Consider the following 26,003-nt stretch of genomic DNA (forward strand, 5'->3'; position numbering starts at 1 on the left):
GGTCTCAAGGATCACATGCTGGCCTCAAACATGATCATTCCGGAAAGATCTTGGAAAGTGCGAACATAAACAGCATTGTTTGTTCGACATTGCCAGAAACTGCATCGGAGGGTTTGATTTGAATCATTTGAAATGATACAGGATATGATTTAAAGTGAAATGTTCCGATCTAAAGTCTTGGGGATGGGGATAACCACCAGGTTTACTTCTTCTATGGTGCCTCGATGAGCCCAACGCTGTCCAGAAACCAAAGTATCTATAAAACCAACATAAATATGAACCTCCCATCGTAACACACACACATTTAGACAAAACCAGACCAGAGGTAGAAGAGGCAGCCTCATTTAAAAACGTCTTTATTTCACCAACCGGATCCAAGATCATGTTTTCAGACTCTTTTACATTCAGACAACAGGGTGAGACCACATGCTGAGGACAGGAGAGGAGGCAGGTTGGTGTGCATGGGTGCTCTCATACAATCGTCTGCATGGATGTGTGTACGTGTTACTTTTCATACAGTCCTCTCTGTATATAGGCATGTGTATGGGTGCTCTCATCTGTGTGTGTATGTGCATGTGTATGTGTGTGTGTTCTCTCTCTCTCTCAGACAGTCTTTTGATCCGTCGCCTCTGGAGCTGTTGAGGCAGAGGCTGACTCCTCCTGGGTCTTGTCTAATCCTTGGCTGCCGCCCCGGTCACCTGACTGCACGCCGTCTTTCACCGTGATGCTGGCGTTGGAATAGGTCGCGTCTATACTCTCATATGGCTCTGATGTCCACTGAGAAAGAGAGAAAGACAGAGGAAGCACATTAGAGCAATAGTCTTTGCTCGAACCTGGACTTTACTCACACCATGTGAGTCAAGTCAAACTAACAGAACAACGACAAATTAACAGAAAGCCCGGCTCACAGTGGCTTTTCTAAAACTCATCTCCCATCTTATCCTCTCCATTCAATAGCAAATTTTCAGACATGCAATGAAGGAAGTGTAGGTGCCATGTGACATTTTTCAGTCTGAAGTGCCACCAGTGACCCCTAGAGGCTGCAACATTTATTACACCTCACAATTAAAAGTGGTGGATGGAACAAGTAACATATTTTACACTATATTATTATACTTGGACTTTCACAGAGCATTTTACCAGAAGTAGGGCTAAAAAAATTCTGTCCTGAGGGTTTGTCGCCACATTCAGCCTTCAGACTGAGTACAAGCACTGTGTACAAGCAGGCAGGGTCTTTGCATGTCCACCTGCTGATCTGTCCTCTACCTGCGTGGCCCTGCTGCTGGACCTGTGTGAGGGCCCCATGGCGATGTTGACGCTGGACGAGGACTGCGTATCGGTGGTGTTGCCCCCTTCCGCAGCGGACAGCCCAGAGATCACCAGGCCACTGGAGAAACTACGCTTCCCAAACAGCAGGCTGAGAGTGGACGATGATGAGGAGACCTGGGCGAACGCACCACAGAGGACGAAAATGCAGTTCTTGCAGTACAATTAATGCTAACATGGTACATGGGAGCACAAACAGCACACAAATATACTCATGCACAAACAATGATCATTATCAGGCACAGATTTGGCTACTTGGAACCATTTGGCATGTAAGAGGAGCTGCACATGTTCCAGATACTTTTTAAAGTATAACTAGGTTTAAGTCAAAACTCAGACGTACGTGTATGAGAGCTCCCTTATTTCTGAATCTGCCCAGTTCCCAGCTGTAGTTTTTGTTTGTTTGTTATAAATCGATTATAAAAATATATGATATGTCACAAGCTCATACCTGGCTGGAGCGCTGCTGATGCTGCGCCGCCTGGAGCTGCGAGCTGATCCCACCGGCTCCTGAGAGACGAGGGACCTGAAGACAGAGAGAGACCCTCTTATTGCTTTATTCTCTTATTAACAGCAACAACTGAGCAGGCTGCTAAACGTGTGTGTGTGTGTGTTTGTACCTGGGAGAAAATAGAGGCTATGGATGTGTTAAAAGACAGTTGACTGTTAGACAGACGCTGGACGAGCCCGTGGTTGGAGCCTGAGTCCAGGATGGGCCCTGATTGGCTGCTGACGGGGGGACGCTGACTCTGGGGCTGAACTGACCGACTGCGGTACTCTCTCCTGGCTGCAGAAACACACACACGAACACACACACACACACACACACACACACACACACAGAAATACATATGTTTATAATTGTATAGGAAAACAAAAGCACATAAACCACATGATGAGGCACTGCGGTGTGTGTGTGCGTGTGTGTATTTTGCCCACGTATCTAACTCACAAGGTGGTGACCACAGTTTATTATTAACAGTTTATTTTTTAATGAAAACTTGATTTTATGACTATTGTTGTGTGTGTGTGCGTTAGTGTGTACCCGCGTTGTGGTGTCTGTGGCTGTGTGTCGTCCTGGCTCTGTGCTGGTAGAGGCTCAGGCTGTTGGATGTGACAGAGGATGGGCGGTTGTGGCTCAGCGAGGACGAACCACCGGCGCCGCAGTCCACGTCTTCCATGTTTACACCACTGTTACAGCTGGTCAGGTTGTCCTTACGCACCCTGCAGAACACACACACACACATGCACACACGCACAGAGCTGTGATTTATTTATTCATGTCTGCACCAGTGCAAGGGACACAAACTGGCAAAGAGCCATAAAAAATGCATCAAGCCTTGACTATTCCAGCTGGTTAAGCACACACACACACACACACACATAAACTCACACTCAGCGAGAGAGGGAGATGTTACATAACTGTGTGAGCATATGTGACAAACACTACTGCAGTCTTCCTCTTAAATTAGTTAAGTGTGTTCTGGCTGACGAGGCCAGTCTCCTTTGCTCCTCGTCTACTTAGTGAAATTAAGCCAACACCTTGGAATCAAGGCCGATGGAACAGGATTAGCAATCTAATCTAATCTGAAAGGAAAACTCAGCAAGATAAGAAGCTTAAGAGAGAATCACACACGCGCACACCATTGGCTGACCTGCAGAGGTTAATGCACAGCCTATACATTAAGGTATGCTGAAGGTGATGTATGAAAGAGGGATTGAGGAGGATAGAGAGAATAGAGGGAGAGTACAGCGTTCCTGTACATGTATTTAAGACTGCATTAAGTTGTTTCCCCCCAGTGACCTGCACTAAGTCAATACCTGTAAATCCAAAGAGAAGCACTCACTCAGCAGACAGCCGACGCGTTACACTGCAGTTTGCACATCATCCATAGTGATTTACACCAAATTCAACCAGCTGAGTCAGTGAACACCACGAAGTTACCTTCACCTCACGTGCCACCACAACTTTTTGTCTCTTGCTCATCATCCTAACCCTAATGTTGCTCTTTAATGGCTCAGACATAGAATCTGTTGAGGAGGCAAAGAGGAAGTCTCCACTGAGGTGTCGGTAACAGCTTTTTGAATATGCAGAAATAGCAATTTATTCTCAACTGACCGTAACCATTTAGAGCAGAGCCAGGATCGAATGACGTCCAGGCTTAAAGCTCCTCCTCCAATGCTGCGGAGCGTACGGTGCGTTCCTGCATATGATGTTGTTAATGGAGACACGTACCTAAAAAAAATAATTAAATAAATGTCAGCAACAAGGGACACTAGCAAACAGACAAAACCATAAATACTACAATCAACGCAGTAAGTAGAAGATTTTTCAAGCATTTTTATTACTAAGAACTTTAAATTCAATCCTAAAACCTTGTGATAGTGTTAGTGTCGTGCTCTACACATCTGGTCTTGACGATGTGGCAGCACAGCAGTGAAGGACACGTACATGGGGTAGCCCAGCGGCTGGTCGCAGGACGAGTTGACCATGTTCCTCAGCGCTTGCTTTGAGTTCTGGATGCTGCCGCGTTCTGGGTTTCGGTTCCGTAAAAACACCAGCTCCTGCTGCTGGCCCGCCCACAGTCCTCGCACGCACTCCTTGTTGATCTGCAGAGAGAGGTTTCACTTTCTGCACCAGCATCTTCTGACTCTCTGTTATAGCCTGTTTCCACCGACACCCTCAGCCGTCTTACCTTGATGACCTTGAAGCTGAGGTGGCGTTTGTACAGCATGATGATCTTGTACTCATCCGTGCCGTCGTCGATCATGTGTCTCAGCGTGAGCAGCGTGTCGCGGCTGGACAGCACCGCCTTACGCCAGGCGGGGTCACTCTCGTGGCAGATGACCAGGCTGCTGCGGTAGTTTGTGATGGCTTCGTACAAGATGGATGCCTCCTCGGTCTCCTCCAGACAGGTGAAGTGATCCTGAAAGGGCAGCAGAGGCATGATGGAGGACTGGAGAATTCGATCAGATTTTAGGAAAATGAGCAGTTGAAGAAGAAGTACTCAGATCTGTTACTTAATTTGCTTAATAAAGTACAATAGCAGTCACAGTAGTATGACTCTCCACCACCACCACAGATATTATTCCAAACTCTACATGATTTAACATCTATTCACAGAAGAGCAGAATTAGTGAAAATGTTCTTTGAACACTGTACTTAAAAATAAAGATTTGGACAGCAGGAGAGGAAACACCATCATCAGCACAAAGACACAGAGAAGCACGGCAGACTTCACCTGATGCAGTTTGAGGCTCATTCTGACTGCAGGAGCCACCACCTTCTGCAGGAGGTCCAGATCAGCGAAAACCCACTCGTCTTTGGTGGCGATGCGGAAGTCGCCTTTAAACAGGGTGTTGAAACCGTACAGAAATGATTCCAGACTTTGTGGTGGAGGGCAGAGGTTTGTGAGGGAAAAGGGGATAAAACACAGAGAGAGAAAGAGAAGTGTTTTTGGAAAACTAAACTCCACAAAGGCAAAACACCATGAGAGTAGCAATGGACATGGCTGTAGATTTAGCTGCTGATGCCCCCTTCTGGGCTATCTGTTGAACTGCAGGTGAAAGGTAATTTCTGCACAACTGCAACCAGTCAAATTGTCCAGTTCTGTGTAATGTTTGCATTTATATGAACAACATGAACGCAAGCTTTGCTGAATGTTATCCTGAGTGAAGAAGCAACACACTTATTGACAGACGAGCTAGATTACATTTTACTGTATTTTAGAAGAATTAACTGTGTCACAATTTCAGTGGTGTATTGTTATTTTCTAGGTGTTTCTTTATCATATTTAGGTGGTTTTATAATTATTCATTTTTTATTAATCAGTTCTTCATTAAATTCAGGTGAAATAAAGTCATTTTTTCTACGAATCCCAAAATCACAAATGTGCCTCAGAAAGCTTTACAATCTGTAAAACATGACTCAGTTTGGAGAGTGACTGCACACAATTCATTAATCTGTTTGTGTCTCTGGTTCGGTTTACCTGTTGGACATGTTGTGTGACGCCGTGCCGAGGGATCTCCTCCCCAGGACGGAGAGAGCGTAACACAGAGTCACCAAAGGAGAGTCTTCATCACTGTCCACAGGCTGGACACAAACCAGACAAAGACAGACATGACGAGACTGCCTCATGGGACAAAGACAACAGCAAGTCCAGATTCTGCATTTATGGTGATAAAATGTTTCACTGTTTTCCAACAATTTAAAGACTAAATCGATAATGAAAAATAATTCTGAGTTGCAGCCGTGATAAACAGTTGTAGAAAATCCCTCAGATGCTCATAACGACGTTTGATAGAATAATATCAAAGTACCGTCTCCATCTTCCCAGCACAGTACTGGATCCACTCCAGGTAGACGTTGCAGAAGCTGGCGCGCGTCACCCCCTGCAGGCAGTGAACGTAGTCTTCGTCGATCTTCACGCTGAAGACCTGAGGGTCGCGCTCGATGTGGTGCCACTTGGTGTAGGACTGCAGCGCCTCCTGCACGGCGGCGTCCTTGAGCCAGGTGGACAGTTTGGGGGAGTGGATCAGGTAGTAGATGATACTCTGAGAGGAGATAAATGTGTGTGAGTTTTAGCTGCTGACCACATCTGGAGTCACTGCTGGCAAGCTGCCATTTGCCATCATGATTAATGCATAACATACTTTATCTTTAACTGTTTAACCTTTTGGCCGGCAAATCTTTCAGGACCCTTTAAGACAAATTGAATATTCAATTTTCAGTCCACTGAAGAAAAGGTGATTGAATATGTCAAAGTTTATGCATTATTAAAGCTGCACAAAGCACCTTTCCATACTAATAATTCTTAATATCAGCACAATAATATATCAGCTTAAATACGGGATCTCAGCGGATCGTGTACTGTAATAATACTGAGCCCAGGTTTCTCTGGAGCGAGTCATCACATGCTGCTGTTTAGTCTGTTTATGTCCTGGCATCTGCACTAAAACCATAAAATTAAACTTCACTTCCAGGTTAAAAAACAAGACTTCTTTCCACCTCTGATTGAACTAAAATCATTGTAAATTTTAAAATGCACATACAGATGAAACGAACCTTCAGGTAGTAGGTGATGAGAAGCTTTCGGAGATCGTACACTTGCAGCATCGTGGCGGCATTGTTCTCGCTGATGCTGTAACCCTCCAGCAGGTACTTGGTGGCCATCACCTCCCAGGCCAGCCAGCGCAGGTTGAAGGCCGCATTGCACGACAGCATGTGGGGCAAGTGACCTGGCTCGCAGCAGCAGCACGCATCGTCTTCCTCCACACCCTCAGTGATGGCCTCCACCTCCCGCTGCTGGCAGTACGTACCTGAGAGATGGAGGTGATCAGTCGGGCGGCGAGTTAGCTTATCGTCCATTCAGAGAGAAGGATGGAAAGCAGGTGGTCGAACTGTACCTCTGAACTCCAGACCCCTCAGCTGGAAAGTCACCAACCCGTTGCCGATCTCGATGAGGTGGACCAGGGCGTTGAGGTAGTCAGAAGCCAGAATGAAGCAGTCTCCGGCGCTGTAGTTGCCCCATCGGCCCAGCATGAGGTCGCCACAGAGTGAATGCTGCAGCGAGCGAGTCAGGTACTCATAAAAGATGGAGTTCAGGTTGCTATCATCACACCCTGCGACAGAAGGAAAGTGGGAAATCGCAGTCAAGAAAAGGCAAAGGTGGTGCAAAGTTTGGCTGCTTCCTGATCCTGAACTACAGGAAGTTCATTTGGACCTTTTTGTGCTCACATTGACATAATGATCAAATTTTTATATTAATTTCCTCATATACAACTCAGTGACAGGACGGGAAATGTTAAACACAATACAAAAAAAAAGTTCCAGCCTGTAACTGATGTAAATTAGAAAGAGCTCACCTGTCTCCTTGTCCACTTGGGACACCAGTCTGCTGTTAGAGTTGTCAATTCGCTTTGTGCTGCAAGGGACAGGAGACAAAAACCATTATGTTGAGACTGTCGAGACAGAAGGGCACATTCATGCTGTGGTGATGAAGCATCCCTAAGTGTCTGTCAAGTCAAGCTGACTGAATAAAATGTTGCAGCTGATAGGACAACAGCTCACATATCATTTTGTGTCAATCAAAACCTTTTTTAAAATGGACCCAAAACAGGCTGAAAGCTGCTCGTACAGACAATACATCAGCTTGAGATGCTCTGTATTAAGAGTGTAAAATATAAAAATGAACGCCTCCACAGCTGCTGACACACTTGAAACTAAATATTTTAGGGCTATTCTGCTGTCTTAGTTGTTGTCCATGTTGTTTATTTTTTGTTGTCTTGGTGTTCGCACCGACAACCTGCTGCCTGAAAGCACTGAGATCTGACTCCAGCAGGGGCGACGCCTCAGTTCACATACAGACGACTAAATATAATCACAGGCTGCTTCTTGTCAAATCTCTGCAGTTTGCACAACAAAGCTGCAGGATTATTTTTGGAGTGCTTTCAGCGAGCTGAAGTACAACCTCTCTCACATCAATAAGTAAGAGGGAACAGAGGGGTTTGGTTGTGTAAGGGTGAGGAGGAGGGCGTCTATCTGCTAATCTGCCTCGCTCAGCTCAAAAGGATGGGTTTGATTCCTCAGAAAAACACACACTCGCAATGGTGATCTTGATGTTAAAATGATTAAACTGTATAAAAAAGTCATTAATCCAATATTTTCCAACTTCTCTATCGTGGCTCTGAGTATTTATACTGAGCATTTACAGCAGGTATTTACAGCAGGGCGGTGTATGTGGGACTGATTGCAAATAAAGTGCAGTGTCCATGCTCACAGTAATGAGGGATCACACCAGCCAGTGCAGCAGTGTGGCTCACTGATGTGTTTTTAATAGTTTATGGGCAACAGTGGAGCTCAATGCTACATCGGCCTGGCTAACAGCACTTGTTAGTACGATTAACTCATTGCCTTACTTGTAGTTTCGCTCCCAGAACTTGATGGGCCGCGGATAGGAGGAAATGAAGATGGCGCTGCCCAGGAAAGGAGCCAGCGGGGTGTAGAAGACGGTGGTGAGCAGAGTCTGCAGCAGCAGCATGGCTGAGTCTGAACACGCACACGCCAGTCAAGGAAAGGACAGCAGGCAGGGGTGCACCCTCCATCACACACACATAAAGGTCTTAGCGAAAGGATACGAGGCACAGCAAACGGCTGAGCAAAGGCGTGGAAAGCGCTGCCCCAGGCGATCTGCCAGGGAGCGATGTAAACCAGGATGAAATGGAGCTTCAGCAACAGCTCACGCATCTGAAACAACCAAGAACCTTTGAAACGTTGTGAAATGAAGTGATATGTATTACATTCCTCCATGTCAATATCAATATTAATAAGCCCTCTGTGGTCAAATGCCAGCATATAAAATTCATTTATTCCATTCAAACAAATAAAAGGTTCAGTTGAGTTGAAAATGTTCATGTGTTCCTTCAGAAACATCTCAGTCTGTGTCTGTTCTGCTGGTCAACACACATAAGAAGACAAAATAATGGTCATAAAACCACTCAAAGTTAAAAGAAAATATCTTTTGTTGCTTTCAATCAGCTCACAGTTGTCATTAAGGCGTTCAAGCTGAGACATCCTGACTTTTAGTCCTTAACACAGGTCAAACTTCAAAATGCTGGATCCTACAGTTCCCACAATGTAGCATCATTGTGTTGGTGTCTGTATGTATTCGTCATGGTGAGTGTCTGACTGTATCTATCTTTGACATACTGGCTTACGTGCACCCGTTCTCCAGAGACCCTCAAACCCCGCTGTCTCACCTTGTGGAAGACAATCGACATGATGAAGAAGTCCAGCAGGAAGCTCTCGGAGGCGTGCGGGCAGTCGAAGTGGAAAAAGACGAGAGTGAAGAGCAGAGTGAGGAACTGGAAGCTGGGGTCGCAGAAGGATGAACGCAGGAGTTTCAGTCCAGCAACAGTCGTCAGGAGAACGTCACAGCTGGAGGCACAAACAAGAGCTCAGACCGCAGATTCGACAGGAAGCTCGCCACACACACTCTGATGGACAGGCACTGCACATATAGAGACGTTAGGGCTGAACGATTCATCGAAACATCATTGAAACTGCAATATGGCCCAGGAGCTGTAACTAATCGTTACTTTTATATTTCTTTCAGTGAAAATGAAATGCAAAAATTACCATCTGTCTGTCAAAATAATAGCAAGGTAATGCTTTTTGCATATCGTTCAGCCCTTACAGAAATGATACGAGTTTGTGGCTCCACTCACTGGATTCCCAGTTTTTTGCGGTGACTGAGGGCGAAGCCATCATTGGTGAGCGCGCTCAGCACGATGGCGGGGTACACCACGTACTTCTCAAAGCACAGCAGCCCCACATACAGTCGCTCAAACCACATGAGAACAGCGTCCTCTGTAAGACAAGCAAGAACAACGAAACAGCTTGTTAACATGCTCACAATGGTAATGCTAACGTGCTGATGCTAATCAGGCGTTATTTAATACCATGTTCACTATCTTAGTTTAGTACGTTAGCATGCTCCTCCTCTGGGCACCATGCAGCAAATTTCATGGGAATCCATAAAATGGTTATTGACATCAGTCTGGATCATGCTATCATATCTAAAAATCATGGCCACCTCTATCAAATCAGCATCAAATCAGACATTTAGAGAGCTGTATGGCCCTGGAATTTGTGTGTGCTCTAGTTAGCGATTTCTATCTGATCAAGGGATTAATCATTATTAACAGACAACTCTGGAATATACACAGTCGGATGCTGACCTCTGGGTTCAAACTGGTGGTACTCCTTGGTCTTGAGGACCGGATGTGAGATCCACAACCAAGGGTGATGCTTCCTCAGCTGGGGGATCAGATAGTGGGTAACAAACCCCACCGTCCCCGCCAGAGCGTACAACACGATGGTCACAAAGGGCTGGAGACAAGTTGGTATATGATGAAACACTGAGTATGTGATCAAAAGTCAAATTCAGCGTATTGAAAGAGGACGGGACAGAGAATCTCACCCTGAGAGACAGAAACACGGTACTCGCAGTGATGGCGAAGGTTAGGATGTAGGCAACAGAGCACACAACTACGTCCGACAGCAGAATCTCCTTCTGCAGAGCACAAGAGGGAGGGAGAGCTGCAGTCATTAATAATCCACGCTGAATGGAAACGCATGCGTTTTGTCAGGCTCATTTAGGTGTGAGATCATTTCTGTCTAATCATTCTGAGCCTTCAGTTTGTGGAGATCAAAGACGCTGCAGCTTGAGTTTCACAATCCTCATTAATGCTATAAAAGGCAGCGGGAGGCTTGTTTTCTCCGATGCACAATTCCCTGTAATCACACACAATGATCGACAGCAAACATTGTTTTATTATCTGGCATGCAACGCTGCCTTTAAGACTCTCATACAGTGTGAATGAAATCCACACCTCGGGTGCACAGTGTGGATGAGTATCGATTTTATGATGATAATTAGTGTGAGCTGAAATGAGCTAATATAGCTCTGGGCTGCTGCAATTTAAAACAATAAAAGACTGTTTGATTAATGCTTCGGGGGATAAAACTGGAAATGTGCATTTATGCTTTCACAGAGCAGAAATTATGTACAGTGGCTGATAATAACCTGAACCTGAACTCTTCATCTTCCACCAAAAACATTGCTGATCAAATAAAACTACATTGTATGAGTTTACTTCTGTATAATCATGTTTAGGTACCATAGAGCTCTGCAGTTTCTCAGGCAGAGGGTCTTTGCTGTCTGAGTCTTCCTCCTCCTCTTCCTCGCTCTCCACCAAAGTGGGCATTATCTTTGACTTAATCAGAGATCTGCAAATGAAAATGCGTAAAATGAGAGGATCCAATCGGCTCTTTTTTGTTACAAATCCTAAAGCAACGGAAAGCACATGAAATTTAGGTTTTCAGAGTAAAATACTTCAGATTTCACAAGCAGACAAGAGTAAAAATGACAAATATTGTTCATGAAGCTTATTTTCAGCTTGAGTGAAAATTACTCAAGCACAAACACCCACCATCTGCTCTCATTTCCCCACCTCGACGAATTCAGCTAATCTTTCATTCAGAAACTGTTACAGAGAATTAAGCATGTGCGCGCAAACACACGCGCTGATACTCACAGCAGCACGGACGGGTCGCTGCTCTGTCGGCTGAGGTGGTAGGAGAAGACCACCAACAGGCCACAGAAACCAGAGAACAGAGCTGGGGTGTGCTGCTCGTCCCACGGCTCCTGTAAGCACACACAGACGCAGGTGAACCGGCGCCATCGTGCACCTTTAAAACCAGAATCTGGTGCTTTTGGATCTTGGTTTAAAAGCTTCTTCCCACAGCTGCAATCTTGTGGCCACTTTAAAAGGATAAGAAGCAACACTTTTACTGCAGCTCTGCTTTGCTCCATCAATGAACTCTCTGGCTGCACACTATTTATAACTGAACTCCCCATCTTCTATTCCTATAGCCAGGAGGATGACCATGAGCACAAACTCAAAAAAAAAAAAGAGGAGTGAAAGGGAGAAAGAGCTGCACTCGCATCTCCTTCCTGAGCTCTGTGTTGTTTTCTATCCAGTTAATTTGTACCTTGAGAGCTCCGAAGCAGAAACCGTAGAGCAGAGACAGAGCGATCAGACTGCGTAGGATGCTGTAGATTGCAGAGATGAGACTCGTAGCAGCTGAGACACACAAATTAGACGGTGAAAATACATGAGAAACGAAGGCAAGCATGTACTGAAGTCTTGGTTTTATGGCTTTTAAATCACTAAGAGGGTTCACTGTGAGTTAAAGGCCTTGAAAACATGTCTTCACAATTAGCTTGAAACTATGAGTTTCATAGATAACAAAACATAATCTTCTGCAAACGTATGAATAATTTGAATCAAAATCTGATGATGATTGATCACTGTCAATCAAACCTGATCAAACCACACACACGCAGACCTGACCAAGCAGGTTGTCTGAGCTTTTGAATGTTAAACTCTTACTGAATAAATAACTACAGATGCTTTCACCTATTTGATATTGTTAGAGAAATACTTAAAGATTTAAAGCATAAATACATATTAAACAGATTATACAGACAGGCATCAAACCAAAGGCATAAATCCACTGATGTGCCCAGAAATGACGGATTAGGGTAAAAACTGAAAAATAAATTAACATCCATCTAGGATCCAAGCATCACTGGAATCAAAAGATTAGAAACAGTTTTGCCAACCTGTCCCTCCAAAAACGTGCATGTCAATCTGCTCCAGCAGGTAGATGGTGAAGGTGTTGATCTGAGGGAAAAGGCCCACCAGGAAGGTGATTGGGAAGCAGTAGGTGAAACCTGTTTTATGCATTAAACAAAAAGACAAATTATTGTTTTGAAATGAGAACAAATGTGTGCTAACAGCTGCAGGACGGTCTGAAACAAAGCGCCATTTGACAGCTACGTGTGTGTGTGTGTGTGTGTGTGTGTGTGTGTGTGTGTGTCTGTGTGTGTCTCTCCTGGTATCTCGTTATTGTCCTTACCCACGAGCAGGTCTCGTATGAAGTGCAGTGCGTCGTGGCAGACGATGGTGACTCCGTACAGGGTGGAGACGGGCAGGTCCTTCCTCCTCAGCAGCTGCTCCAGCAGCCAGATCAGAGCACAGAAGATGCAGAAGTAGGCCGCTCGGCTGTAGGCCACCAGCTGGTTGTGACCCTGGAGACGCACACATGCACACGCACACACACAGGTTAGGATATCTGATAAAACAGCAGAGCTTCAAACACAGCAATTCAATACGTGATCAACTGCAAGATGACACCAACACCTGATGGAATGACAATCACAGACACTCCTATACAGCTGGGTCACATTCAGTTGAATCCATCTATGTGTTTACATAGTAATGTGACACTTTTGCTGGTGCATCAGTCAAAACACAGCAAAATTCTGAATACAGAAGAGGGAACTTCATATTCATGACATCATATCCAAAGACTGACAAATGTGCATCAGTAAAGAGAAACAAACAACCAACAGCAGCATCATGAATGTATGAATTTCCCAAATATTGATAATTATCATGCAACCATTGTGACGTTGTTTCGAGAAGTTTGCTTTGTCTTTACTTTGCAATATTTCCTCAGTAACAAAGGAACATCAAACTCACGTGTGTTGGTGAAGCTGCATCTGGTTGAACACTCTGGAAAACAAAACCACAGGAGCCAATATTGAACCACCATTTGTACATAAACTTGGAAACAATTGAAAACAGTACAGTGACTTGTTCAACAGAGAGGAAGTGAGTGCGAGCGGGAACGGGAACTGACAGGCCTGAGGTCAGTTTGACTTTTCTTCTATTTTGAGTCACCATTGCACACACGGTGAGCTCATTCCTCAGTTCAAGGTGTGAGGGTCAAAGGTCTTACTGCTCAACAGTAGAAGATGAGATTTCACATTTCTTTATTTTTTTACCTTCAGTAAGGAGTACTGGCAGCTGGCAATGACCAGGCAGAACTGGAAGACCCAGAAGTCCTTGAAGCAGCCGTGGTTAAGTAGCACAAAACCCAGGAAGGAAACCAGGAAGGCCATGAAGACCGCAACTAGATTCTCCAGAACGTCCTGGTTTCTAGACCAAAAAACAGCACATACAAAGACATGTGCAGGTGAAAGTGGTGCATTCAGGCGCTTATGGGACATCAGGAAGTGACATTCCTGATGCTTGTTTTCATCTGTATTTAAAAGGACACACTGATATTAAGGGACTGAACCGCTGCTCAACAGACAGGACGCTGATCAAACTGGAAAGAGTGAAACATAAAAGGACTACATTGACCAGAAATTAAGTGATATTGATGGATTGGTTGTTAAGGCGTACTGAAGGATTTTTGGGCCCAATGCTGATTTAGATTTAAAGAGACAACAAATATCCAGTCAATGACATTCTTGTGGGTGAAAAAAAACACAATCATGCGCATGAGGTTTGATTTCTGGACTTGCAAATGTGTGTGATGGAAAGGGTCTGCAGGCAGTGTCTTTGTGTATTACCTGTCCAAAAGGGCAAGCAGGGTAAGTCGGTCATACAAAATGTTGATCCACTTCCCAGGAAAAAGTTTGAGTTTGTAATAAATCTTCCTGGTGGGTTTCTCCTGAGTGGACGTCTCCGACGACTCGTCCAGAGAGTCCTCTTCCTGACGCACAAACACAAATCATTTGCACTGACGTGAATTCAACTGCAGCAATACAGGAAATAAAAGAGTCGGATGTTTTCCAACTACGCGATTTCCCATGTAGGATAATTCAAAACCCGGTCAGGATGATTCGGTGCATGAATGATTCAGCAGCGAGTCTGTGTTGTTTCAGCTTCAACGACTGATCCGGGCAGCTTATGTCACCCCTGCTGGTCTGCATCCAGCAGCCACGTAGACTAATGCAGGACTGATCATTTGGAGACTGGTTCAAACAGCAGCAATGACTCATATTTTTTCTGTCATACAGTTTGACGGGAAGAAAACACTAATCCGATTTACCACTTGGTTGATTATCATTTATGTCACCCTCTGGGAACTCGCCGCCGTAGCAATACTTCACCCACCAGCTCTGATGTGAACGAGTAGAGATGCAAAGTGAAAAAAAGAAATCAGCATTTTTATTTCCTGAGATTAAAATCTGCATTTTGTTTTTTTTTAATTTAAGTGGGTATTTACCTATTTTTTTAAAACTGTGTGGACGATGTTTGTGTGTGAATTAATCGGTGGATCCCAGGAATAGTAGTGGCTACTTTGGTCGTGACTAATGTGGATGCAATAAACAAATAGAAAAATCTATATTTGGCCTATTTATTGATTAATTGCAATCATGCAATCATGTTTGAAAAAAACGCCTCATTGAAGAATTTGAAACCTCCATTGTTTACATCCCTGCTTGCTTGCTGACAGTCTTCTTGTTCACCCCCTTTGTTGGCACACTGCTACACTTCTTGGCATGCTACCACCACCAACTGTCGATCGGTGAAACAGAGACATGGCTATCATGTCTCCTGCATGTGCACAAAACCCACAGGGTACTGATAAATAACAGCTTTACTGCCATTTGGAAACCCCTGACTCCATACTTCCATGCATATTTATAACCTTATAAACAAACATACATGTTGTTGTCCCATCTTTAGTCTTAGCAAATCATGTTTAGCAACACATAGAGGCTACTGCTTTGCAGGATGAGAAAGAATAGGGTGGACACCTGGAAGATCTCGGGGTGCGTCCTTCGTGGCCGGAGCCTGTGCGCGGGGATGATGCGTCGCTGGAAAGGGCAGTCAGCGTGACCGCCTCCCAGGCCGTCCTGGCACTCTGAGTTTGAAGAGGTCGACAGCAGGTCGCTGAAGACAAACACACATAGAACAGGCTTATTTCAATATGCAGAATAAATCTGATTACACAGGCAGTGGGAGATGGAAAAGGACAATAAGGTAAGATGGAGGAGAACATGCAGGTTGACAATGCAGGAAAAAGAAGAACAGGAAATGAAAAAAGGTAGAAAAGATAAGTTGTTGCAGGTAAAGGATGAGGTGAAACGAGAGTGAGGTAAAGATTTGACAGCAGTACCACATGTTGCCAGTGATGAGCTCCGCTCCGAGCGGCAGGTTGAGAGCTCTCTCTGCATACAGCTTACGAGGTCTGTCTCCTGGTGGGACAAACAGACAGGATAAGCACTGCGCAATGACTGACATGCAGCTGATGAGAAGTTAAATTTATTATGAGGGATTTATTCTTTTTTTTTTTTTTTTAGCATTACAGACAGAGACTGAACTATGACTGAACAGCTGAACATCTTGGAGGCCTTCCAGAAAACCGTCATTTAATCTACCAGCTTTTTGAGCTGTTTCAAAAGTGAAGCCATCAGCTGCTGGCAGAGCCTTCTGCACATACTGTGTATTTGTTCAAAAGATCAGAGCGTTATCAGACCGTCCCAGCACAAACGGAGTCCTCAGACTTGCTTACTGTGGACAGTATGAAAGGTGTAGGCCTCTTCTTTGTTTGTAGCCTCTGGCCTGCAGATGACCTGCAGCATGGAGCTCTCTGACTGAGAGGTTTGCGAAGGCAGGGAATCGTAGTCTGGATCCTTCTCTCTGTCCGTCTGTGGACTGCAGACAGGAGACACAATCAGCTGGAGACCCTGGATGTCAATAAGTCTGTAAGTGTGTATATTATATATGTTTGTGTCAGAGTGAATTCAACTGTGTGCATATTTTTATTGGAGCATGTGAGTGCAGAGGCATGTGCACCTGTCAGGGGAGACTATTGGGATTTGTGTAGGAGGTAAAGCCTGTAGTGTGTCGGTCGGCAGACTGGTGGGTGGTTTGGGTCTCTCTGGTTTGTTGTCTGTGTTGGTCTCTGTTATCGTCTGGTCTGGTCTGGAAGTCGCCGTCAAATTCTCTGCAAACAGGTCAAATTGAAATGCTTTTTGGTTAAATTCACAGAAATTAGATTTTACACCCTTTTTATGCCTTTAATGAACAGAGAGGAAGTGAGTGGGAGCGAACAGGAATTGGCGAGTCTGAGGTCAGCACTACTTTTTGTCTGCATCAGGTCACCATGGCACACTGTCAGCCCATTCTTCTATTCAAGGTGGGCTGGTGGAATGAACTGCTCATAGTGATGAGCCCACAGAGAATTATCTCCCGCCTGAGGTTCACTTTCATTGTCTTTCAGGTCCTTGTCTTGTTTTTAAAGCTCCCAACTTTTCTGTTTTGGTGCAGCCTCATCTCTCAAGTACAGAGGAGCATTTAGCAAGCAAGAGGCAAATATTTCTCTCAGGAGTTGGTGGAGACCAAAGAGAGCTACAAGGAGGGTGAAAACTGGACTTGATGATAACTATATTAGCTATATTAACTGCTAGCTTCATAAGGCAGTGCTGTGTTAATGCAGGTTTAATTAGAGGAAATCGTCTTGTCAAAAAAGCAATAAAATGACATGAAGCCCATTAGCTGTGCTGCTTTCTTTGACCAAAGAGGTTTCCATTAAGTGAGTAACATTAGCATCCCAGTAGGCTGCAGGGCTAAAAACACCCTAATAATGTGAACTGAACAGTTGTTAAGATAAATGTAATATAATAACATATCTAGATTAGCATTACTATGGAGCTTAAACCTTACAAAGCGGGTGTGACCAGGCACTAACACAAGTAATTTATTGCAACTCATAAATCGATGCTGACACTGCACTCGTGTATGCACTTATGAATAAACGTCTGCATTAACTCTGACCACATAAAACATGCAGATGAAGGAGGTGGAGGCAAAGGAACAAACCCTCTTGCTGAGATTCACCTTCCTCTGCAGCTCCCACTTCCTCTTTGCGTTCTGGCCCCTCGTCTTCCTGCGTGCTGGCCCCTCCCGCTCTGGTACTGAGGGACCCCAGCAGGGATACAAACTCCAAGAAGTTGGATTCATTGGGAATCTGGCCCTCCTTCGCTTCCAGATCTGACTTGGAACTGGTCATGGTGGTCTGATAAAGAGACACATGTTTATGTGTATGCATGGACAGATGGATGGAGACAACTAGAATAAACATACAAAAATAGAAACAGAGCTAAACTGCCAACATACTGTGTTATGTGAGCGGTCTGAAAGCAGCACGGCATCTTTCCCGCTGTCCATGCTCAGCCCGCGGATGTGAGTCCTTCCCCCGGGCCCATAGCGGGCCAAGGCTGGCGGCAGACGCAGGAAACCTTGTGAATCCACATTATGATCCAGGGGATCCGTGTCATCAGGGTGGGAGTGGACATCGATACCCGATGAGCTGTTATCATTAGTCAGCTGTGGGCTCGGTGTGTTGTCATTAGTCTGCAGACCAACAAGTTCCTGGTCTGGATCAGGACACTCCAGCGTGGTGAACTCAGAACTGGTTGTTTCTCTACACAGGTGAAACTCTTCACTTTGGCTTGTCGTCCGTTTCAGGGTGGGGTCGTCCTCTGAGCCTGTCACTCCTTCTGCCTCTTCCACCTCCTGCTTCTCCTCCTCAGGGGAGTCGAAGGTGATGACGGGGATCTTGATGTGACACTCTCCTGCATCCTTCTGAGCCTTGTAGGACACACAAAAAACGTGTCTCACACACACTGTATTGTCCAATCTTAAAATCCAAACACCACAAAATACCCTGTGGGCTGGCATTTAGGGGGCCAGGCCCTCCCTGGGTGACCTCTGTACCCCCCTTGCTGCATCTTGTCCCCTCCCCTCCAGCTGCTGCCTGATAATAATTAGCATAATGTGTTATTATTAGTAGGTGTAGTTAACAGCATAGTAATCCAATATTTGCAAATTTAAAAAAGTCTGGAACTCAGCATGATATGATTGGTCAGAATCAGCCAGCAGAGACCTTCAGGGGCTCGCTGTGTGATTTCAGCCTGTTGCTGCATTGATTTGGACTGGGCGTGTTTTGCAGAAATGCTACTTGGTTATTGCTTTCTTTTATTTTTATTACAATTATATATCTGTAAGGCTCTAGGCTACAGTCAACATGTGTAGGCGGCATAGATTTGATAGCACAATTCAAAGCTCTGATTTATTGTGCCTCCCCCTTCCCAATAATCCTCCCGCAGGCTCTGATAACAACACAATCTTACCACGAGCAGCAGTCACAGAGACATGAGCTTCAACATCAGAATAGTTGTGCCAATTCCGTCTGCAAGGCTACTATGAGCTCTCATTTTAGACTCAACACTACAGCGTGGGCTGATTTGAAGGCAGATTTCTCACACGCCGTACCAAGTGCATTACAAAGACATCTGGACTATTTAATGATGCAAATTCTTCCATTCATCAAGTCTGCGAGCGGAATCCAAAATGATTCTGACCTGTGCATTCTCCAGCAGGCTCTGCTTGACGCTCTCCTCCAGCTGAGCAGCAGTCTGAGGGTCACAGCTCATGGTGATGATGATCTTGACTGTGTCGCTGTCGTCCAGGTGAGCCGAGACGGGCCCGGGGCCGGAGCTGTCTACGAGAACCACTTCGATCTCATCGGAGCAGTACGTCTCCTCCGCCGGCTCAGCCTGAGCAGCGACACAAGAGACAGACGGAGGGGAGAGCTTTAATCATGATGTGCAAAATGAATTCAAATTCAAGCCTCCCAAACAGAACAACTTGCTCCTGTTTCTATATCAGTGAGGTCTACCTGTGCAGGAGGTTCAGGGACGTCGATAAAATCCTCCTGGCGGTCCTGAGGAGCCTCCAGTGAGTTATTGTTGGCATCTGGGGGCTCTTTTTGCTCTTCACTCTCCTCCTCGCTCTCATCCTCACTTCCCTTGGAGGGAGGCAGACCTTCATCTGCTGTTTCCATGTCTGCCGCTTCTTTATCCTCGCCGTCTTTCTCCTCCTCTATTCTCTCCTGCTCTTTCTCTGAGTCTTTCTCTGTTGTCCGTTCCTGCTCTGACTGCTCTCTGCCCGTCCCCGTCAAAGAGCTCTGAATGTCCACTCCTTCTTTCACAGCAACGGTTTCAGCTATTTCTACATCCATTTTCCCCGTCCCATTAGCAGATCCAGGCCGCATCTCTTCTCTTTCAGCTCGGGATGGGGGCCTCTGCTGGGCCTGCAGCAGGGGGGCGGCCTGGTCGGGATTAGGGCTGGAGAGGTCATCTGGAGAAGGCTCTGGGCTTGGGTGCAGGCCTCCCTCCACAGGCCTCGCCTCTGCAGCACTCTCACTCTGTCCTGGAACGAAATGAAATTCAAATTGTTGATTTAAATTGTGATATTAATAAAACTGCTCTAATTTTAAAATTCCTGCCATGGAAATTTTGCAGTCTCTAATGTGGCTGCAGCAACAACACACAAAATTCACACTAATTATCTATAGCAGTGTTTGCCAGCAGACCAATCGTACTGCTATTAGAAACAGAGAGACTTTTGTTCCAATCATGCAAGCACCCATTTAATGCAATATGCACAATATTTGCTATTTATATCCCTGTTTTCAATAGCCTGACTTTGTTCTGACTAATCACCAGTGCATTAGGTCATACGTTTACTGGAAGCAGTCAGCTGGTCTTGTTGGCTGGCTGCTAGTTCTGCGCTTTGTCTGAGCTCATTTACAACAATGATGTGTTTGCAGAAAAGGAAGTTGTCTATCTATATTGTCTAAGGAGACATCAAGTGCATTAGGGAAGAGGAACAGAGCTGGTTTCCAGGTCAGCCTGATTCTGACAGTAAACGACACAGAACGCTTGTTTCCCCAAATTGCATACAAGGCCTCAGTAGCTTCAGTAACAAGAGGTTAATTGATGATGTGGTGGTTAAATGTTGCGCTGCAGCCTCTAGATCCTGCCTTCTTTATGCCATACTGTCATTTTTAGCATCCCACAGAATCACCAGGAGGTCACCTTTCTAGATAAAAACTGCTTCATGTTCATTTGTTTCACCTTGGCGCCCGGCTGATGGAAATATTTCTGCAGGTTACAGAAAACACCAGCGAATTCAATGCAATCCAATGTTTGAAATTCAAATAAATCAATGAAATACAAAATGTATCCAGGTGTTTCTCCCACACTTTAAGCCACAGTATTTGCATGAGTTTCTGTCCTCATCACCTCTGATCAAGAACCAGATCCTTTACTGATCAACCTCTGCTCTCTTCTGAATCAATGGTGAACCTTACTGCAGCTCACAAGCTCATTATGTGTTATTCCCTCATCTCGGCTAAAGCCATTAACGCTCACATATCACGAGAAAACTACTGTATCGAGCTTAAAATGTGGCGAGGCAATTAATACCCCGCATTTAGAGAAGATTTGGTACGCTTCAAAATACAAGCTCTCTCAATCTGATCCCCTAATTAAGTGCCTCAAAGCTTGAAATTAGAAGACTTCATTTTACACCTTTGTAATATTTTAATTGGGTGGGTGAGAGTGATATAGAGGGATTATCTAAGATCTTTTTTCTATTATCTTTATATATACTTTCCTAACAGATCTGTTGGCTGTGTAATTGCTAAGCAGACTAACAGCTGAACCGTTATCTGTCTGTGAAGCAAGCTGCATAAAAATATGTTCAAAGAAATGTTTGAATCCACTCTGATCAAACATTCAGCCAGACAAGCTCAGACCTTCTATCCCTGTGTTAAAAGATGCATTACGTTACACATCTTTACCTCTTTTCTATGTAATGTAACCAGACATGCTGACTTCCAAAGCGCAGCTGTTTAATAAGGAATCTCACAAGAAACAAAATGAGCTAATTATTTTGAAATGGAACTTGCAGTCTTGTTCGCAATTAGGAGTAACAGCACCTACAGATGACAGATTAAAGGAACAGCACGCATAAAGACTGCTGCGTGGTGTAAGGCTGGTAAGTGAATTTTGCTCTTAGTTCAGTCTATTAGTCTGACTATTAGTTACATCTTAGCTATAGTCTGTCTTTGTGAAAGTGTGAGGGACAAATCATATGATTTCATCCATATTCCTACTCATCGTGCATCAGTGACACCTCGCGCTCTGCATGGAATCATCTGCATTTCTTATGTTTTTCCGCTCATTTATCCTGATTTTTCCTTAAATAGCGACCCATCTGTATCTCAGTCAAACCTAAACAAAGATCAGCAGTACCTTCTGTCGTCTTCACCCCCTCGTCTGACTTCGAGCAGTCCTGCATGCAGCAGAATTCAGAGACACGTGATTAAAATTAGGGCTGAATGTAGGTCGACTCTGTGTGTTCATGTTGGCGGACTTCCATCTTCTAATTGTCACTCACCACCCCAATCAGTCCTGGGTCGGTTTCAGTCTGTTTCACTGTCACCTGGATCACCGGACTGGGACGCTTCCGAGCCAACATGGTCATGGCAACACTGTCTGGGACTGTACTGCTCTTCCTGTCCGACAAAGAGACAGTAGTAATAATAATATATAATAATAATAGTAGTAATAAACACAAGTTATATAACACAAAAAGAAAGTAACCCAGATAAGACAGATAAAATGAGTATAAGGCCAAAGGACAAGAGCACAGAGGAAGTAAAGATAATGAAATGAATAAGATGAAATAAACATATATATAAATAGGAATAAAAACATATGTCAAGCAGAGAATTTAAATGTCCATGCATGGATACTCATTTCAGAAGAAATCACCTGACATTCATGTTTTGAACAGTGAAATAAGCTGATGTACAGTGATGTAGAAGCACTAAAAATAATTCAGGACTCGCTCTGCCATCTCCCTACAGGCACCTCAGAGATTAAAAAGGAATTAAAAGACACGCAGTCATACAGGGAACAGGAAGTGATGTCTTTTTCTTTTATTGGTCTCCGGGCAGATCGAGTGTGTCAGAGCGGAGTGGCCGACTGGAGATCGCTGACCTCCCCTCATTAACTCTCTCATTCACCGAAGCTGTACGGAGTCTTTGAAATGAAGTGGAAAGAGTCTGTATCCCACTCTGAGACACTTGATCACGAAACCAATCAGATCTCAAAGAAACAGAGGACTGGGAAAAACAGACACACAGACGGAGAAGGAGGAGGCTAAAAGCGGTAATAAAAGAGGATCTCGAGCACAGTGAGACACTCTTAGTTCAGCTGTGTTATTCTTAATGGAGGTCTCGCGCCTAAATGCACAATTCCATGTTAATAATTGAGCTGTATGATTATGGATTTAGCCCTTTGGCCTCAATTTTGTAATGACTAACCTAACAAGGGAGCATCTACAGGCACAAGGAGTAAATTTCTATATATTGCGTATCTCTCTGAATGGCCTCCAATACATCCATACAGGTGAGACTCGATCTGTAGTCTTGTGCAGGGATTTTTTAACTCCTTTGGACTAATCCAGGATTATTAGCGTGTGAGGGGGGGGGGTTCACCTGATGCTGGCGGGCAGGCAGGAGTCCGAGGCATTACTTTTCTTCTCCGGAGCCTTGCTGAGGTCAGAGAGGCTGCTGCGGACCACCGCCTCGCCCTCGTCGAACATCAGGTGCAGCCGATAGTTGGCCAGCTTGATGAGGATGAAGAAGACAGTGATGGAGGTGCAGTAGATGCTCAAAGCCATGGTGGTAGGGGGCAAAGCCTGTGGAGAGGAGAGGCAGAGAGTCGCCATAGTTAAATCGACAGAATCTCCAGCGTTTGAGTTAATGCTTCACGCTGCATCAGCCGGAAAAGCACCAAATATCTCTTCTCATCTGACTGTATGTAGACGAAATTCTGCAAAATTTAAAGCTTATGTGGTCACACAGCCAACACCGTCTCCGCTGAGTGTATCACAGGCTCAGTGAACCAAAAGATCTAATTTGATTAACTGGTGGATTAATGAAGTTTATTGATCCCCGGGGGAGGAATGGCCCATAGTAAAGAACAGGAAGATTAAAGACAAAGAATCTGCATCATGCTGACACGTGAGTCTGGTTTGAGAGTTCTTACTGTGTTGAAAACAGACTCTCATTAAAGTCTGCAAATTCCCAGTCTGAATCTGTGGCCCAGTGTCATTTGTGCTCATGTTTGACTGTTCCTCTACTTTCTGCCATCATTTACCTTTGCGCCGTGTGTTGTGTGCGACCTTCAGATAAAATGCTAATAAACTTGAAATTTGAAACATCTCTCCCAGAAAAGTGTGTGTTGTTTTTGCAGGGGGGAGGCGGTGGGTGTTTTCAAACAGACTGTGAAAACTGTCTGCAACAACATTTTAATATAGCTTCAGTGGCAAAGCTCTCAGACGCCTGAGCTGTCACTCTCACAGCAGAATGTGGTACTTTGCATTACTAACTCTCATTCATGGACGGCTCATTTTAAGGGTTAGACGCACAGTTAGCTGTGGTTCATCGTACTGAAACTGAGCAGCAGATGTGTGTGTATGTGTGTGTGTGTGTGTGTGTGTGTGTGTGTGTGTGTGTGTGTGTGTGTGTGCGTGTGTGTGTGTGGAGGAATCACATCATCTGCAATATATAATATCTAATGTGGACAAGGCTGGTTGGTGTAGTGATTACAGAAAAGCAGTCATTGGCTATGTGTGCTTGAAGTAATGCACATGGCTGCTGTTGCCTTTATCATCTATTCATTTAAAGAAGTGTGACACTTGACTGTGTGTCATCATTCATATTTCATCACAGCTAAGGTCAAGGCGTTTGACCTACAGCAGCAACTCTTCCTTCGTGCCACCAGCCTGCTGCATGAGTATGTCCGTGATAGAGGTTTTTCTTCCTCCACCTCTGCTCTATCTCCACGGACCTTCAAGGTAAAACGGCTGTAATTAATCCCATGTGGAAGTTCCCCAGTCAGGATAGCAATGCAGCGTGTGCTGCGCCTATTTCAAAGGCCATGCCATGAAAATGTGAGTGAACAACACTTTCACGCCTCCTGACTCTCCCACTGCCACATCCAGGAGCAGCCATGCGTTCCGTCACCGCATGCAAGGAAAAAAATACTGCGACAGTGGTGTTTTCTCTGGCCTACTGTTTCCCTCAGTGGCACCCAGACAATGAAAGATGTTCTTCCAGCGCCACAGCGCGTTTATCCGAGAAGGGATAAACGGGCGCGTGACGAATAAGGGGGGAAAAAAAACACGTTACCTACAGATACCGTGCGCACCTCACAACCCCTCTGCGGCCTTGAACGTCATGTTCCCTCATAAAGACACTCACCAGATGGAGAGACAGGGGCAACATCAGGAGAAATATCCACAGATAGAGGTGGCAGGAGTTGTTGAATTTGTTCTGGTCCGGGTCGTGGTACCAGCCCCCGGTCAGGGATGCCCAGACTCCCTGACGCAGGGTCTGCACGACCTGCGAGCCCATCTCTCCTCCGGTCTCCTCCTCTCCGCTCAGGTTGGACGGACGGATGATGCCGCTGCTGCTAGGCTACAATGAAATGATCTCCTCTAATGCATGCTACGCTACTGTCTCTACGCCTCCATGTTGGGGCGATACAGCACGTCTCCTGAGCCTCCTCTTTCATGCCTCATCGCTCTTCCTCGGTGTCGTCCTCTCGCCTGCCTTTTCCCATCCCAATGTCGATTCGTCCATTGCTGCTGCCGCGGTCCTCATCTCGTCCTGGTCGTCTCTCTCCTTCTCCCTCTCCTCTCTAGCTGCCTGTACAGATGCGCAGCTCTGACCGCTTCCCCTCCCTTCCCACTCCCCCCCTCTGCCTCCCCTCCCTCTCCATCCTTTCCTATTATACGATTCCCACCTTCAGTGTTTATGTGAGCAGGAACGCAACCAAGCGGTGTGCAGGCTGTACAATACAGGTCATACAATCAAGCTGCACCGTATGTGTGAGCTTGCAAGCCGATGTATGCGTGTATGTACAGTATTTATCGTCAATGTACGCATGGAGGTAAAGTAGCTATGTGTGCATATGTAGACTCAGTGCGCATTTACATAGGTGATATGGGCCATATTATTATTATTATTATTATTATTATTATTATTATTACAGACCTATATATAGATACATATATTTGGGGTTTTTTACTTTTTTTTAATTTTTTTTTTAGAATTTTTGTCATTGTCTGAATGCATGTCTCTGTGTACCTTCGTGTACATTTCTTCTTGGCATTGTGTGGAAGTACACTGAGAACCACTTGACACCGTTTCCTTGTGTGCCTAAATACATGGCAGCGACTGTAGTGGTGCAGGTGCTGCTACTAATATTTTCACAATAAAATAACCTTCACCCTCACATGGATGGTGTTTGGAAAGGAGTAAGTGTGTATGTGTGTGTCATCCTATATGGTTCACTATTCCCATAATTTCCCTGAAGGCGCGC

At 45.0% G+C, this 26,003-nt stretch overlaps 1 protein-coding gene across 2 annotated transcripts; it reads right to left on the reverse strand.

Moving 5' to 3' along the window:
* Window positions 1–339: 339 nt before the first annotated feature.
* Window positions 340–25,531, reverse strand: pcnx2 (pecanex 2). Of its 2 annotated transcripts, none has more exons than XM_076742819.1 (40): window positions 24,881–25,531; window positions 23,111–23,313; window positions 22,006–22,123; window positions 21,861–21,900; window positions 19,439–19,971; window positions 19,122–19,316; window positions 17,875–18,348; window positions 17,596–17,773; window positions 16,552–16,702; window positions 16,268–16,410; window positions 15,872–15,950; window positions 15,510–15,645; window positions 14,316–14,458; window positions 13,743–13,896; window positions 13,438–13,470; window positions 12,812–12,983; window positions 12,516–12,626; window positions 11,882–11,973; window positions 11,425–11,534; window positions 11,008–11,116; window positions 10,308–10,400; window positions 10,066–10,216; window positions 9,553–9,694; window positions 9,085–9,262; window positions 8,464–8,572; window positions 8,245–8,374; window positions 7,192–7,250; window positions 6,733–6,948; window positions 6,392–6,645; window positions 5,647–5,880; window positions 5,316–5,419; window positions 4,569–4,713; window positions 4,023–4,253; window positions 3,779–3,936; window positions 3,446–3,562; window positions 2,372–2,550; window positions 1,947–2,113; window positions 1,778–1,852; window positions 1,267–1,443; window positions 340–777 (listed from the first exon to the last, which is right to left on the reverse strand). In XM_076742819.1, exons 1-40 carry the CDS (start codon window positions 25,031–25,033, stop codon window positions 604–606), a joined length of 6,420 nt encoding a protein of 2,139 aa, XP_076598934.1. In that variant the 5' UTR covers window positions 25,034–25,531; the 3' UTR covers window positions 340–603. The 2 variants fall into 2 exon arrangements, with proteins under 2 accessions (XP_076598934.1, XP_076598933.1); XM_076742818.1 differs by having other exon boundaries at window positions 17,578–17,773; window positions 24,881–25,366.
* Between the last annotated feature and the right edge of the window lie 472 nt (window positions 25,532–26,003).

Source organism: Chaetodon auriga, chromosome 11 (assembly GCF_051107435.1).
Source record: "Chaetodon auriga isolate fChaAug3 chromosome 11, fChaAug3.hap1, whole genome shotgun sequence".
Taxonomy (NCBI): Eukaryota; Metazoa; Chordata; class Actinopteri; order Chaetodontiformes; family Chaetodontidae; genus Chaetodon; species Chaetodon auriga.

Bases quoted from the DNA above. Each gene is read 5' to 3' on its own strand.
- pcnx2 (XM_076742818.1), bottom strand. From the start codon at position 25,033: ATGGGCTCGCAGGTCGTGCAGACCCTGCGTCAGGGAGTCTGGGCATCC. The intron at 19,972-21,860 runs GTACTGCTGATC...ATTTCGTTCCAG, and splicing joins GGGGGTGAAGACGACAGAAG to GACAGAGTGAGAGTGCTGCA. The intron at 1,444-1,777 runs GTATGAGCTTGT...GCGTTCGCCCAG, and splicing joins ATCAGCAGCGCTCCAGCCAG to GTCTCCTCATCATCGTCCAC.